The sequence below is a fragment of the Macaca nemestrina genome, chromosome 10 (assembly GCF_043159975.1).
Source record: "Macaca nemestrina isolate mMacNem1 chromosome 10, mMacNem.hap1, whole genome shotgun sequence".
Taxonomy (NCBI): domain Eukaryota; kingdom Metazoa; phylum Chordata; class Mammalia; order Primates; family Cercopithecidae; genus Macaca; species Macaca nemestrina.
Window position 1 is genome coordinate 61620526 of NC_092134.1, and position 16043 is coordinate 61636568.

The following is a 16043-nucleotide window of genomic DNA, read 5'->3' on the forward strand; positions in this document are numbered from 1 at the left end:
CAATTATCAGGCTTCAGAACGTTTTTAAAATAAAGCTCAATTTCATCTCTAACTAGTTTTTGTGTCTTTTAGAGATGGAGGTCTCAGTGTTACCTAGGCTAGATTTGAAATCCTGGGCTCAAGTGACCCTCCTGCCTCACTCTCCCAAGTAGCTGGCCCTACAAGTGCATGCCTCTGCGCCCAGCAACTCTAGTTTTTAAAACGTATTTCACTGCAATGAGAAAAGCTTATTTCCCATCTACATCTACAACAGTAAGAATGGAAAAGCTTTCTTCACTCTGTCTGAAAGAGCCAGGAGGGCAAAAACAAGTGATACTCATGATTCTTGCTGCCTTCCCCCACCCCTACATAAACACTAACTTCACAGGAAACCAAGAGTACAATTACTCCATAAAAGAAGACAATTTTAGCTTATCTCCGACTCTTCCCACCCCAACTTCCTCAAAAACACGTAACAGAAAAGTCTGTGTTGAGTTTAGCAAGGACAATAATTAAAGAAGGTAAAGTGAAGGCTCACAGAAAGCCTTCTAGTTTAAGTTAAAATTCTAACATCGTAACATCAGGGTGTCAATTCATTCAACTTTTAACCCATTTGGGAAGGCTTAAGTTATTAACTTAAAAATATGGCAGTATTTCTTTTGTAACTATAATCTCTTTATAGCCTCCTAATTGCTCATGTTAACAGCTTTATTACATACTACTGCTTCTTATAAGAAGTAAATCCAGGGGCCATTCCATTTGACCTTAGACATAATATTTACTAGTTTTCCAAGCATGACAGAAATGAAAAAATATATATATTAGAACAAGAACAATTTATGTTAATTTCTACAATCTGTGTTCCTTCTGTGAGCAGTGCCTGATTCTACTAAAATTAACACATTTCAGTCTTATGCTTAAGAAAAAAAATCTAATGAGGGACTAATTTATGAAGTATACACAAATATAATTCTTGAATAAATCTTTCCAGTGTTCACTAAAACTGCATTACATGTAATGTTTCCATCCACAGAAACTCAGGAGAGTTCTTATAAAATGAAACAGAACATTCTGTGTTCATCTCTGGCAAGCAATGAACAAATAGAACTTGCTCACAAAGGATCTAAAAGTGCTGCCTCAGGCATGCTGTATGAATGAGTCTTGGTAACTGGCTACTATCTGGGTACTTCCTCTGCTCATACCACTTAACCCATCTCTTATAAAGCCTATGAGAAAACTAAAGCTTTTGCAAAAGTGAAATTCAACATGAGCCACCCAAATTCTTCTAAGGTAACCATTCTAAAGCAAAATCAGCAGAAGTCATCTCTTCTATAATAACAAAGAAACCAAAAGGCAAATGCTACTGCTCAATCATCAGATGAACTCACAGAGGCAAAAATAAGTGACAACAGCAATAATTCAAGTAAAGTATGTATGAAAATTTAAACACGCCATGTTCAAGTTAAGACAGAAGTGAAGGGGAGTTATGATCTTTATATTAGTCAAAAAAGCTTAGGCATAATCACCAAATGTTAATTCACTTTACAGTCATCAATGAGACTATTGTATATATTTTTGCACCTTGCGCTTGTAAAAGCAGATAAAATATTTAATATGTAATTTACAATGTATTTTACCAGCTCAGCATACAGGATGTATACAGATTATATCAAAGTAGTAGACAGTTATGGGCCTGTGCAAACCCTGCAAAAATAGTACTTCAGATATCTGCTAATTAAAAACAAAAACAGAAACAAAAACAGTTTGCTGTTTAGAAGTGATACAATTCAAACTACCACAAAATACAAAGGGCTGCAAAAATGTAACCATTCCAACAACATATATAAGTTATTAAATAAAGATTTGATTTGAAAGAATATAAATGAAGCCTTTAAGTAGGTCTTTTCTACATGCATATTATTCCTCATTAAAGAAAAAAAAATGTAAAAAGGCCATTGGTAATTGCTTTGTTAACATTTGTAGAAAATGCCAATTCTCTGGTCACAAACTCCACTAAGTTTAGCACTTAAGGTCTCTGCAGTGTTATAAACGTAATTTAAAATACTGTTAATTCTATAATTCCATTGGTAAAATAATGTGACTTGGAATATGGCAGTCTTCATGTTGAGGGAAATGATCCACAGTTTTGTTCTGTCTTTTAATTTCTTAGGCGTACACAGTTATCCAGAAGAACAGCACCCTCCACCACTGGTCTGGGCTTGAGGTTCATCATCAATAATCTGTACACCTCGCCTTGCAGTTCCCGGCTGACTAGAGCCATTACCTTTTGCTCTCTCATCCACTTGTGCTGTTTCTATCATCCCTAAGAGAGAGAGAAAGCAAACATTATTAGGATCACAATCTTTGTGTTTTCTCTTTCTAAAATTTCAGTGTAACACTATGATAGCTATTTCTGACTTTCAACCAACAAAGAAACTAAATATAATGAACATTGTGTCAGTTCGCTAAAATAGCTTCACCTGCATGTTTTAAAAAACTAGTATCAAGTAGTAAGCTTATTTAACCAATGGTATAATGGCCACAGTGACATCAATAAAGAAAAATTTTTTTTTGCTCTGAACAAATGTCTGTGTACAAGTACAATCCTTAAGATTTTCCAAACTTACTTAGAAATATGTCAAAGAAGTTCAAATTATTCCAAGTAATATGTAGGGTGCAGGATTTATTCTTCGACTAGAAATGTAATACTTTTAAGTAAATGATTTTTTTTATTTTTAGTTTTGAGAGACAGGGTCTCACTTTGATACCCAGGCTGGATGTGCAGTGGTGTGATCATCACTCATTCATTGCAGCCCCTAACTCCTGGGCTCAATTGATCCTCCTGCCTCAGTCTGCTGAGTAGCTGGAATTACAGGTATGCACCACCATGCCTGGCTGATTTTTTTTTTTTTTTTTGCTAAAGATGAGGGTCTCACTATGTTGCCCAGGCTGGTCTCAAACTCCTGGGCTCAAATGATCCTATGGCCTTGGCCTCATAAAGCACTGGGCTTATAGGTGCAAGCCACTGTCCCTGACCAGATATTTGAAGAATAATGGAGTTTAAGATGAGGGAACTTCAAAGAACACAGCTGAAAGACTCACACTATCTGATTTCAAGAACTAGTGTAAAGCTACACTAATCAAAACAGTGAGACTATGATAGAAGAAATAGAGAGATCAGTGGAACAAAAAAACACAGTCCAGAAACAGACCCCCGTAGATATGGTCTCTTGATTTTTGACATGGTTGCCAAGGTTATTCAATGAAGAAAGAATAATATTTTCAAGAAACAGTACTATTAACAGAACTGGACATCTATTGTAAAAATAAATAAATAAATAAATAAACCTTAACCCATACCTTAACCACCTTATGCAAAAAACAACGAAAAATGAGTTATACGCTTAAATGTAAAACATGAAACCAAATTTCCAGAAGAAAACACAGGAGAAAAATCTTCATAGGAGAAAATTTTTGTGACTTTGGTTTACATAAAGAGTTCTCATGTAAGACACAAAACATGAATCATGAAAGAATAGATAAACTGGACCTCACTGAAACTTAAAACTGCTCTTTAAGAGACACAGGTAAGAAAAATGGAATACATGATGCAGACTGGGAGAAAATATTTACAAAACATGTATTTGACAAAATGAAGGAAGAAAAGAGGGTGTCCTTAAAATAGAAAAGGGCTCTTAGAGACTGCTCTTGATTAATGGTTTACAAGTTGAGGTATATGGGACAATCCAACAAGATGAAATAAGAAAACATTACAAATTCTATATCTACTTATTTTTAACTTTTCAAAATTTCTATTTTTTAGTTACATTTTAAAATGTACATATTAGTACTTGTACATGTTATAAAATTTCTAAATAAAAATGTGGAGCATGCAAAAATTGTTTTGAAGATGTGACATTTATAACATTTGTAAGCCACTGACTTAGTACATTGCTGGAAGGAAGGAAGGAAGGAAGGAGGGAGGGAGGGAGGGAGGGAGGGAGGGAGGGAGGGAGGGAGGGAGGGAGGGAAGGAAGGAAGGAAGGAAGGAAGGAAGGAAGGAAGGAAGGAAGGAAGGAAGGAAGGAAGGAAGGAAGGAAGGGAGGGAGGGAAGGAAGGAGGTTATCCTGAGGACTAGCATCACCACCACTTGGGTGCTGGTAGAAATGAGGACCTCAATCAATCCCACAACTACTAAATCAAAATATGCATTTAATAAGACCCCCAAGTTGTTATGTACAGCATTGGTTCTTATATTTTACTGTGCATTGGAATCACATGAAGCGTTTGTTAAAACACAGATTCTGGGCGCCATCCCTAGAAATTCTGATTTGGTAGGCTTGGAGAGCCCAAGAATTTGCATTTCTGACATATTCTCAAGTGATATTGATGCTGCTGATCACGGGACATCACTTAGATAATCACTATTCTAGAAGAATTATGAATGACTTGAGGGTTTTATAAAACTAATTTATTCCAAAATGTGTGTGTGTGTGTGTGTGTGTGTGTGTGTGTGTGTGTACACGATTTCATCAAATTCTTAGAAGAGTCTAAAGTCCATAAACTCAGATATGCATTTTATTGGTAATATGAGAAATGACTTTCAGAGTATATATAAATTTATTTTCCTTTTTCTTTAAAACTATACACTTTTTAATATGGAAAATTTCAAACATAAAGTAGAAAATACAGCATAATGAAAATCCATCACCCAATTTCATCCATAACCCTAAGCATCCCTACCATTATTTTGAATCAAATCTCAGACCCATAATTTTATTCCTAAATTATTTTAATGTGTCTTCAAAAGACAAGAACTCCTTTTATAAAGCATAACCACAATACCATAATCACACCTAAAAAATTAATAGTATCTTAATATAATCAAATATCTTGTTTCACAAACACTCTTTTTCACTAGTTTGACAAATCGGTGTTCAAATAAGGTCCATTCATTACAGCAGGTCATTACAGGTCTTAAATTTGTTTTAATACGTAAATTCCCCTTCCACTTTTAACACTTATGCATGTAATATTATAATACACATTTAGCCCATATCATACATATGATTTCATAACCATTAATTACTGCTTGAAACAGAACTAAAGTAGGTATTTAACCATTAAAAAAAAAGTTACAGCACTTTAGAAATATTACCAATAGTCAATAGTTTAAAAAGAACCAATTCTTTGAAAAGTAACACTGGTGTAAAATAGATTATTATTTTTAAAAAAGTAAAAACCAAAAACCATTTCTAAACAAACCAAATCTGAATATACCTACTTTTACAAAGGTCAAGAAAGAGTTCCTCAATTCCTTTGTTCTGTTTGGCTGAAGTATGATAATGTTTTGCTCCCACAGACTCTGCATACCTTAAAAAAAAGTAACATCAGTGACTGATGTAAAATATTACTCATGATTTTGTCTTAACTGCTTTTTTATAGTAACAGTTTTAGTGACATATTAATTTATTCGTTTAGTGAAATTAAGTTTATATAGCTGTTTTAACTTCTCTATACATTAAATCAAATTTTAAATAATACAAATATAATAAGCCTTGAAATTTTTATAGATTAATTTGGGACTCAAATACTTTAAAAGTTTTTGTGGCTTACTGCCTATTTGATCATGATAGTCTTGTTTTATATCACTCGTAGTTTTTACTGAAGTCAAAAAGGGAAGGGCTTTATTGCCACAAGCCCAGAAACTACCATGTAAACATGCTTCACTGAATCCAATACCTCAATCTATGTTAAGAGATTTGAGTAATACCCAAATGGTAAAGCAAAATGTATAAAGAGGAAGACTTCTACTAGGGTGTGATGGGGAATGGGAGGGTCACAGTACTTACGACTCTGCTTCTTGAATGGAAACATGTCTTTCCTTTTCCAAGTCTATTTTATTACCTATTTTGAAAAAAGTAAATATTTATCTTTATACTGATTTATTTTCGTAACAAAATTAAGCCAATTCTAAATACAAAATTGCCATTTTAATTACCGGCAAAAACAATGCAAATCCCCACCAGACTTCTAAATGTCTTGAAATTATAAAGTTAAGCCTTGTGATCTGAGGGCTGATCATGCCTCATCCTCCTTCAAATGACTCAATTCATACCTTTCCTGAATCTGCAGCCTCTGACAAAGAAAACAACTTTTCCAAAGAGATGGGCACTCTTTTTTTATTTTGGGGGATACCAGAAACCTAGGGATAAACCTATGACTCTTAGCCAAGTGTAAATGATCGAAAGTAAGAGCAAAATTTTCTACAGTTCCCGTTAACTTAAAGCCAGTCAACAATCAAGTATGGCTATCTTAGTGTTTACTAAAATATATTAAGCTAGTTTCTTGGATCCTACGAGTATTCAAGTTTCCCGGATGATATAAGCCAGTTAAAGTAAAAATTAAAGTGTACAGATTTTTAAGTACTCCACAATCGTAAGGGGAAAAACTGCATTCTTTGTTTAAAAAACAATTTTAGTGAGTTATTAAAACTTAACATATGTGTATCATGCAGATTTAAATTATAAGGTTAGCTCTCCTTAAACAATGGAACCAAGCTGAGATTATACTTTTTAAAAAAGCCACCAGAACAAAAATGAAGAAACTGCAAAATACTGATTCCTTGAACTTAAGATGACTTGACTGGACACACAGAGTGCTAAAGGTAATAAAAACAGTAGATAACGATAAGGAAAAATACCTTATGGAAGGACACTTCAAACAAACATTTTTATTCTTCTATTATGGCTTTTAGGGATAAGAGAAATCTTATAAATAAAGTTACTTTTTTTCTTGGAACCATATAGATTCTAGGAGACAATTTCAGATAAATTTCAGATAAGGCATTGAAATAAGCACCCAATAAAAGATAAAATGTTTAGCACTGAGGTGGACAAGTCCAAAGGTTCAAATAATCTGATAACCTAGTTGCTGGCAACTGCTAGAAACTATCTGCCACCATAGCCTAAGAATCAGAGAGAGGGAAGTAGACAATACTAAAGTTCAGTGGATATCAACAAATTCAGTAACAAACTCTTCCTTCTTTGAAGAGCTATCTACCATAGCAAGAAGTTTCATATTAGTTCTAACTTCCTACATTATATTTGTCATTGGAAATTTTAATTATCTAAAATATGACAAAGTCTGACAGTAACCAGAGGAAAAACTGTCGTGTTATTCTGTAAAGAATGCAAAAAGCACCACCTGGTGGCCAGTGGCTCCAACAAAGAGGAACAAGATTCTGCCTCATAAAGGTAAAATAAGATAGTCTCCTACTAAAGGTAGCAGTATTAATTTTGCTTCAATTATGTAAAACCCTATGAAATTTTTTTTCCAGGTACTTAATGCCTCATTTTCCAAATTCCACCAATCTCATCGATACCTATAAAAAGAGTGAAGACAGGAAAAGTAGGCAATCACCTTACTGACTTAAATGAACATTAGGAGAAATTATTCAGACACTGCTTTATTATTTAATAATATTTTAAATGACTAATTTTAATAAATCAGGCCATTAATAAATAGCTATCTTAATAACCTATTATTTTAAACTTAAAACATTTTAAATCTAAACAACTACTATTTCTTTGAATAATCAGCATTCACAATGGATTGATAACACAGAATACACTGCAGAAACCTGACTGACTAGTGACTGACCTCTTTCCAAAGCTCAAAAACCTTTTTAGTTTCTATATTTTTTCAAAAGCAAGATAGCTAAGGATTAAGGCTTTGAGACTCATATCTGCTTCAATACTACTGTGCAGCTACATACGGAACTTTCTGATAGGCTTAAAACATCTGAAAACAAGGACAACAACCAAAGTAAGCACCTACTTAAAGGTATAGTACTATAAAGAATTTAAAACATAAACAAATAGGGTGAGACTATTGGAAAGGGAGGGAAAAAGCTACCCTCTAAGTTAAGCAGATCTTCCTTAAAAATACATATTTGAATTAAGAATATAGAAGGGATATGCCCAATGCTAAAGGCAAAGGGCCTAACAATGATATAGAACTAGAATCACATCATGCTTAGACTGGATGGTTATGGGGCACAGTGGAAAAAAGCTTTCAAAAAGCTTTTAAATGTAATAAAACTTAGTTTTTAAGTCCTTGCTTACTCCATAACTGTAATTTTTTTTGTTTTACTTTTTCTTGAGACAGGGTCTTGCTCTGTCACTTAGGCTGGAATGCAGCGGCATGAACACGGCTCTCTGCAGCCTCCACCTCCCAGGCTCAAAGCAATCCTCCTGCCTCAGCCCCCCGAGTAGCTGGGACTACAGGCACATGCCACCACACCTGGCTAATTTTTGTATTTTTTTGTAGAGATGGGGTTTTGCCATGTTGTCCAGGCTGGACTCCTGGACTCAAGCAATCTGCCCACCTTGGCCTCCCAAAATGCTGGGATTAAAGGCGAGAGTCAACACGCCTGGCCATAATTGTAATATTTTGGACAAATTAGTTAACCTCTGTTAGTCTCACTCTGTGCACGTGTGGCTAACAAACCTTGCAGGGTTGATGTGAAAATAAGATAAATGTAAAAGGCCTAGCATATACTATATGCTCAATAAAGAACAGTTATTAATATTAATGACATTCATCACAGTGAATGATCAAATGGAAAGTCAATATTGTTATGAGAGAATTAAAGTCCATGATAGGTAAACACAAACTTACTCCTGACCTCAAATGATCCGCCTGCCTCAGCCTCCCAAAGTGCTGGGATTACAGGGGTGAGCCACCGTGCCTTGGAGGTAACACACTCTACCATCATCCGACTGGCTTCATCTAGCTAACTTAGTTTATACAACACTTGGTCTAGGAAATTTTCCCTTATCTCCCCCTTGCACCTCAAATCTAGTTGGTTTGCTTTTATGCTCTCATAGTACTCCATTCTGCATTTCCCTTCCATAGCATTTATTACAATATATAATAAGTAGCTTGTTTTCCTCTCTTTTTCTACACAAGAAACTCTGGGAGGACAAGAACCATATCTATTTTGTTTACTTATTCACTACACTATTCCCAAATCCTGGTACATAGTAAGCAATGAAGTATTTATTAAGGATATGGGCTTGAAGTGGCAGGCAGATCTGAGTTAAAATCCCAGGGCTACTTCTAACAAGCTATGTGACTTTGGGAAGTTTCAAGCTCTCTAAGCACATTTTTTCATCTGTAAAATGAAATGGTCTTCCTGCAGCATTGTCAGGAGGCTTAAATGAAATAAAAAATGTGTAGTTCTTAAAACAGTGCCTGGCACTCAATGAATGGTGACTATGATTAATAATAAATACTTGTTCAAGAAACATACAAATGTTAAGGACAGACTAGATGCAGAATACTATCAACCACAGCCAAGGGTGCCTATCAATGGATTAATGACAACCTAGAGGAAAAAGTCTCTGCTACTGAAACATGTGGTTCTCTATTACTGGTTAGCACATGGAGTTCAGTGGCTTAGATAAGGAACTAGGAGGTTAAGTATTTAATTTACACAGGAAAATGCTAGTAGACTATATATCAAACATAAAGTTTCAAAAACATGACAAACTGAAATTTCCACTTAGCTTTAAATTGTTACATGAGAACAAGCTGGGAAAAATCGGACTGAATAGCAATACTTACAAAAAAGGACTTGAGATTTTGGATAACTATCATCTATGTAAGAGCAACTAGTTGACATGTCTGCTAAAAAGTTTAAGCAATCTCAGGCAATCCTGATAGAAGGCCAGTGTGAGGAGAGAGACAGGGCCTATAAGTACATACTAGCTCAACAACATTTGGATTCTATTGTTGATTTCCAAGTGTGGGTGACATACTCATACAGTAAAAATAAACCTAGGAGAGAAAATGATCAGGATGATCAGAATGTCTAGAAGGTAGGCCACATAAAAAAACCGCTGATCTAGAGAATTTAAGACTTAAAGTGAATTGTTTAAGTAGTCTTCAAATGCCTGAAGGGTTATCTTATGTAAACAGAATAAATTCTTGTCAAATGTCTACCGCTATGCCAAGTATTTTTCAAATCATTATATAATCTTCATCATAACCCTGAGAAGTAGTATTATTTCAAAATTACTAATAAAACAGAAGAGAACAAACACTGAACGACTACAACAGAGAATAAAAATCAAGAAGTGGGAAAAACAATGCAAATGTCCATCAATAGCAAAACGGATAAACTGTGGAGTATTCATAAAGTATCAGACAGCAATCAGAATAAAATGAACTACAACTATATACAACATAGAGGAATCGTAGGAACACAAAGTCAAGTCAAAAAAGCCAGACACAAGAAGAGTTAATATTATATGACTTCATTTATATAAAATTCAAAACAAAACTAATTCATGCAGTAAAAAGGACAGTGACAGGGGGTGGGGAATGGTGAGGGGAAAACAACTGTGAGTGTTGGGATGAAAAAGTAACACAACTCAGGGTCCTTACGTACTGCTTACACTGTGCGATTTTCATTTTGTGAAAATTATGTTATTGAAGATTTGTACACTTTTCTGTACATACGATGAAAAATTCACTTAAAAAATCAGTTCAAAGTGAAGGATACAGGGAGTATGATTTTAGCTAAATGTGAAGACAAATTCGTTTCTTGCACTTGTCAGAAAAAATAAGTTGTTCTCCAACACCTGCGTGTATGAACACTAAATCAGAATTAACAGCACACAGTGCCTGGTACAAAGAAGCCACTCAAAAATACTTATAGAAGGAAGAAAAGTGGGGTGAAAACAGGGAATTAATTCTTAGTCCCATCCACAGAAATTTTGATTTAGTGTATCTATAATGAGGCCCAAAAACTTTTTTTTTTAAATTCTCTAAATTATCCTAATAAGTTTGGGAAAAGTGGTAAATAAGCTCTCAGAATTCTTTTTTTTTTTTTTTAACGGGAGACTGGAGTTTTATTATTACGCAAATCAGTCTCTGAGCTCTCAGAATTCTCCCAACTCTGAATTCCAAATAAAATTCCATGTCATACTTGTCAACAGAAGAAAAGTGAGAGCTTTCTATAATTCACACTAATAATAAATATTCTATAATATTAAATGGAGTATTTGACTCTACTGGAGGCAGTAGGCTACCAGATCCAATAGTCCTAAAACTTCTTATAATATGAACATTAAAAATATACACTTTATATATAAACATTTTTAAAGAAACCAGTTCAATATCTGGCAACCACTCTCTCTGATGCTCCAGTGAAAGTATCTTCCTTGAGGTTCAATTTAATGTTATGCCTTCAACTTTTAGAGTGGCAACATAAAAGGTACTTCATTGAACATTAAAACAAACACACACACACACTTTAAAGTATTCATGAGCTTATTTAACTTAGATGATTTTTTTTAATGTTACTTTGTGACCCTGGTCAAGTAACAAGCTCTTGGAGTTTCCTTGACTTTATGTATATGTTAGTAATTTCTATCTTCAGAAAGATGATCAGAATCCCAAAATATTAAATCTTCAGCCATTCATCTACTGTGGCCACTTCCACTCCTAGTAAGTCCATATACCATACAAAGTTACACAAAACTCAGTAATGATTAGCTGTAGCTTTGGTTCCAAACCTCCAAGTAGCCTACTACTTCAGTGTTCCAGTCTGAAATATTCCTGCTTAGCCTGACATCTAGCATCTAGATCAAAACGCAGGGGAAATCATCTTGCTCTTTTCCCCCAAGACTTGCCCCTGATCTGGGACTATAAAGCTACCAATGTAATGGTGACAGATAAGAAATGTAAACTCAAGTTAAAATTCTTGGCCAGGCGTGGTGGCTCATGCCTGTAATCCTAGCACTTTGGGAGGCTGAGGCGGATGGATTATGAGGTCAGGAGTTTGAGAACAGCCTGGCCAATATGGTTGAAACCCCGTCTCTACAAAAAATACAAAAATTAGCTGGGCGTGGTAGTGCGTGCCTGTAGTCCCAGCTGCTCGGGAGGCTGAGGCAGGAGAATCGCTTGAACCCGGGAGACAGAGGTTGCAGTGAGCTGAGATCACGCCACTGCATTCCAGCCTGGGCGACAGAGCGAGACTGTGTCTCAAGAAAAAAAAAAAATTCTTAAGGCTAAAAGCAGAATTTCCCCACACTGACTGTTCCATTCTTTCATTTCCCCAGATACTACCTTTGTCTTCCACTGAAATGATCCTACCCTGGCTTCTCCCATATTGTTTTTAGTATTATCAGGTATGTAGAAAAAAGAGAGAAAACAGCATGAGGCTATACATCATAAGGTTTAGTAACCTAAGAGTCAGAATGACTTCATTTCAAATTCTATCTCTGACAGCTACCTGACACTGGGCAAGTTATCTCCAGGACTCAGCTTCCTCTATAAAACCCTCATAGGATTATGAGGATTACATGAGATAATGTCTGTGAGTACACAGCACAGTGTCTAGTACACTTTTATTGTTCAATAATTGTGATATCATAGAAATAACAATCTAAAGAAAAAGAGAACCAAAGAGAAATTCCAGAAGTCCAAAAGTGAGTTGTAGAGTTCCTTTATTCCCATTAGGAATATTCCTCCACCCTGGGATCATGATCTCCTTGTATCCTTGTGGTCAAATTTGACCATTACTCAAAAATGTGTAGTTAAATATACAGAACAAGAACACAGGCCTAAGTCATCTCCTTAATTTTATTATAAAGTAGTTACTAAACTTTTTCTAAGCAAAACCATACAGTGAAAAACAAAAGATCAAACTGAAGCAAGGCTAGGAAACTCAAAGCCCCAAGTGTTTAGTTTTCAATTTGCTCCCCAAGGCATTCCTTAGAGTTTAAATCTCCTGGAAAATCACTTCTAAATCCAAAATTCTTTTTTTTTTTTTTTTGAGACGGAGTCTCGCTTTGTCGCCCAGGCTGGAGTGCAGTGGTACCATCTCGGCTCACTGCAAGCTCCACGTCCTGGGTTCACGCCATTCTCCTGCCTCAGCCTCCGAGTAGCTAGGACTACAGGCACGCACCACCACGCCCGGCTAATATTTTGTATTTTTAGTAGAGATGGGGTTTCACCGTGTTAGCCAGGATGGTCTCGATCTCCTGACCTTGTGATCTGCCCGCCTCGGCCTCCCAAAGTGCTGAGATTACAGGCGTGAGCCACCGCGCCAGGCCTTTTTTTTTTTTTTTTTTTAAAAGACAGAGAGTCTCGCTCTGTCACCCAAGCTGGAGTGCAATGGCGTGATCTTGGCTCACTGCAACCTCCACCTCCTGGGTTCAAGCGATTCTCCTGCCTCCGCCTCCCAAGTAGCTGGGACTATAGGTGCCCACTACCATGCCCGGCTAATTTTTGTATTTTTAGTAGAGACGGGATTTCACCATGTTGGCCGGGCTGTTTTCGAACTCCTGACCTCAGATGATCTGCCTGCCTCAGCCTCCCAAAGGGCTGGGATCACAGGCATGAGTCATGAGTCACTGCATCCAGCCTTTTTTTTTTTTTTTTTTTTGTGAGATGGAATCTCACTGTATCACCCAGGCTGGAGTGCAATGGTGTGACCTTGGCTCACTGCACCCTCTGCCTCCTGGATTCAAGCGATTCTCCCACCTCAGCCTCCCAAGTGCTGGGATTACAGGCATGCACCACCATGTCCAGCTATTTTTTTTTTTGGTATTTTTATAGAGACAGCGTTTCACCATGTTGACCAGGCCGGTCTTGAACTCCTGACTTCAGGTGATCCAACTACTTTGGCCTCCCAAGGTGCTGGGATTACAGGCATGAGCCACTGCACCAGGCTAAATCCTAAATTATTCTAAAATATTTATATTAATATGTCATTCTTCCTTTCTCATATAACTTTAAAACAAAAATTACTTGTTTATTAAGTCTTCAATAAAACATTAAGGAAACAAAGGACTTCTTTAAAAAAAAAGTAAGATGCTTACCAACTATACATAAACAGATTTCATTTCCCAACATTTTCCGTAATTCTTTGACCCAGTTTTTTACCTGTATATACAAAAGAGCACACATTAAAACAAATCCTGTTAGAATTACTACTATCACAACATCCAAAAACTTAACACTGTCAAAATACCTCAGAATTTTAAGAGTCTATATTATTTAGTTATTACCAGAAATGATTCACTGAAGAATCATTTATTGCCAGATAGTATTGCAAACCATATACACATAAACACAACAATGGAAAAATACACAGAAGCAACTCTTACTATAAACTTGCATCAGTCTTCCACAGATCCAAGCAAAGCTATTCACTAGAGAAAAAGCGTATCAACTCCAGCTTCTGATAATAGATGCTTTACAATATAGATTACCAGTGTCACTTTGGACTTAGGAATATGTGGGTTTAAAACAGTCTTTTGTACCCTAATTGATTCCTAAATAGAGGGCATAGGAGCTTCAGTGTCACATAATAAAAGACAAAAAATAAATAAATATATAAGCACTAAAAAAAATTAAGAGTGCTAAAATAATTTCATCATTTAGTGTATGACAGGGTTTTGCAACCTTGGCAATACTGACATTTTAGTACAGATAATTCTTTGTTGTGAGGCACTGTCCTGTGCAATGTATGATGTTTAGTAACATCCCTGACTTCCTACCACTAGATGCCAAGAGTATCCGCCAGTTGTGACAACCAAAGATGTCTCCAGGCATTGTCATCCCCTGTAGAGAACCAATGATATACAATAACTCCAGTTATGAACTGATTCTCCGGTATGAATGCAGCATAATAGTAGACACAGTTGGCAGTAAACTGGAATTAAGTAGATTACTCTTTTGAACTCATGATTTTAAATGTTGATTATAATAACAGAATAAAAGGCAAACTTGGACACCTGCCTTCATTCTTTGCAATGAAATTTAATATGGATGTAACCAAATCACACTGAACTTATATACCCTCCTGAAAAAATACACGTGTATCTGTAAATTCCAAAAATTACATTAGCTATGTGGTAACCACTTACTGTGCATCTGGTCTTATGGTGTACAAATGTAACACTTCCACATTCCTATTCTCTACAGAATGCAGAGGAACTACCTTTGGCAAACCCAAAATCCTTACAAAAGCAAAGGTAGTTATCATCACATTATCTTTATAGCAGCACTGAATGACAGTTTTCTCAGTATAGCCCTACCTTTTTGTTTCATTCACATATATGTATAAAGTTTTCAAAGCATTTAACTTCCACTCTTTATTGATTTCACATAAGAAAAATTTGACCATATTGGCATAAAATATACATCTTCATCACCTCAAAAGAAACACAGCAGAATCTAATTATGTATTCCTCTCTGCCATGTGCATATAGTATCACAACCTACTAATCTAATCATTTTTTTTAAAAAAAGTTTGTCATTTCAAATTAGATACCCCTCCACAAGCACTCTATCTATTCTTTACCCCATACATTTTTGGTGAGTTAGAGATGGTCACAAATTCTTTGTCAATCCTCCCATCAAATATGGCAGAGTCAAATTCCCCACCCTCTGAATTTGGGCGGGCTTTGTAACCTGCTTTGACAAGACAATGTGGCAGAAGTAATGCTGTGCCAATCCCAGACTTAAGCCTTAAGAAGGCCTGGTAGCTTCTACATTTAACTCTTGGGATCCAGTTGTCATATAAAAAGCTTAAGGTAGAACACAGAATAATGAGAGAGCACATACAGTACTGGATGATAAGACACCAGATATAGTGAGAGGCCAGATGGAGAACTAGGCCTCCTTGGATATTCCAGCCCCAGCCAAACTCCCAGTTCAGTGCAGCTCTATGACTGACTCCAGTGACATCACAAAGAGCAGTGAACCTGCTTGGTCAACCCACAGAATCATGAGAAATAATAAGTTACTGTTTTAAGTCAAAAATTTTGGGAGTTTTGTTACATAGCAGTAGAGAACTGGTCACTTTTCAACCTAAATGACTCAATCTTTTTTTTTTTTTTTTTTTTTTTTGAGATGGCATCTCGCTCTGTCACCCAGGCTGGAGTTCAGTGGCGCAATCTAGGCTCACTGCAATCTCTGCCTCCCCGGTTTAAGCAATTCTCCTGCCTCAGCCTCCCAAGTAGCTAAGATTGTAGGCATGTGCC

The 16043-nt window shown here is 36.0% G+C and overlaps 1 protein-coding gene across 1 annotated transcript in view; it reads right to left on the minus strand.

Moving 5' to 3' along the window:
• Positions 1-2118: 2118 nt before the first annotated feature.
• LOC105473367 (RAB21, member RAS oncogene family) overlaps positions 2119-16043 on the minus strand; it is a 31045-nt gene continuing 17120 nt past the window's right edge. Inside the window, exons 4-7 of the mRNA XM_011727155.3 lie at positions 13875-13938; positions 5832-5886; positions 5264-5352; positions 2119-2302 (exon numbers count right to left, since the gene is read on the minus strand). Coding sequence (XP_011725457.2) covers positions 2160-2302; positions 5264-5352; positions 5832-5886; positions 13875-13938 — 351 coding nt within the window. The 3' untranslated portion in view covers positions 2119-2159. The remainder of the gene's footprint in view (positions 2303-5263; positions 5353-5831; positions 5887-13874; positions 13939-16043) is intronic.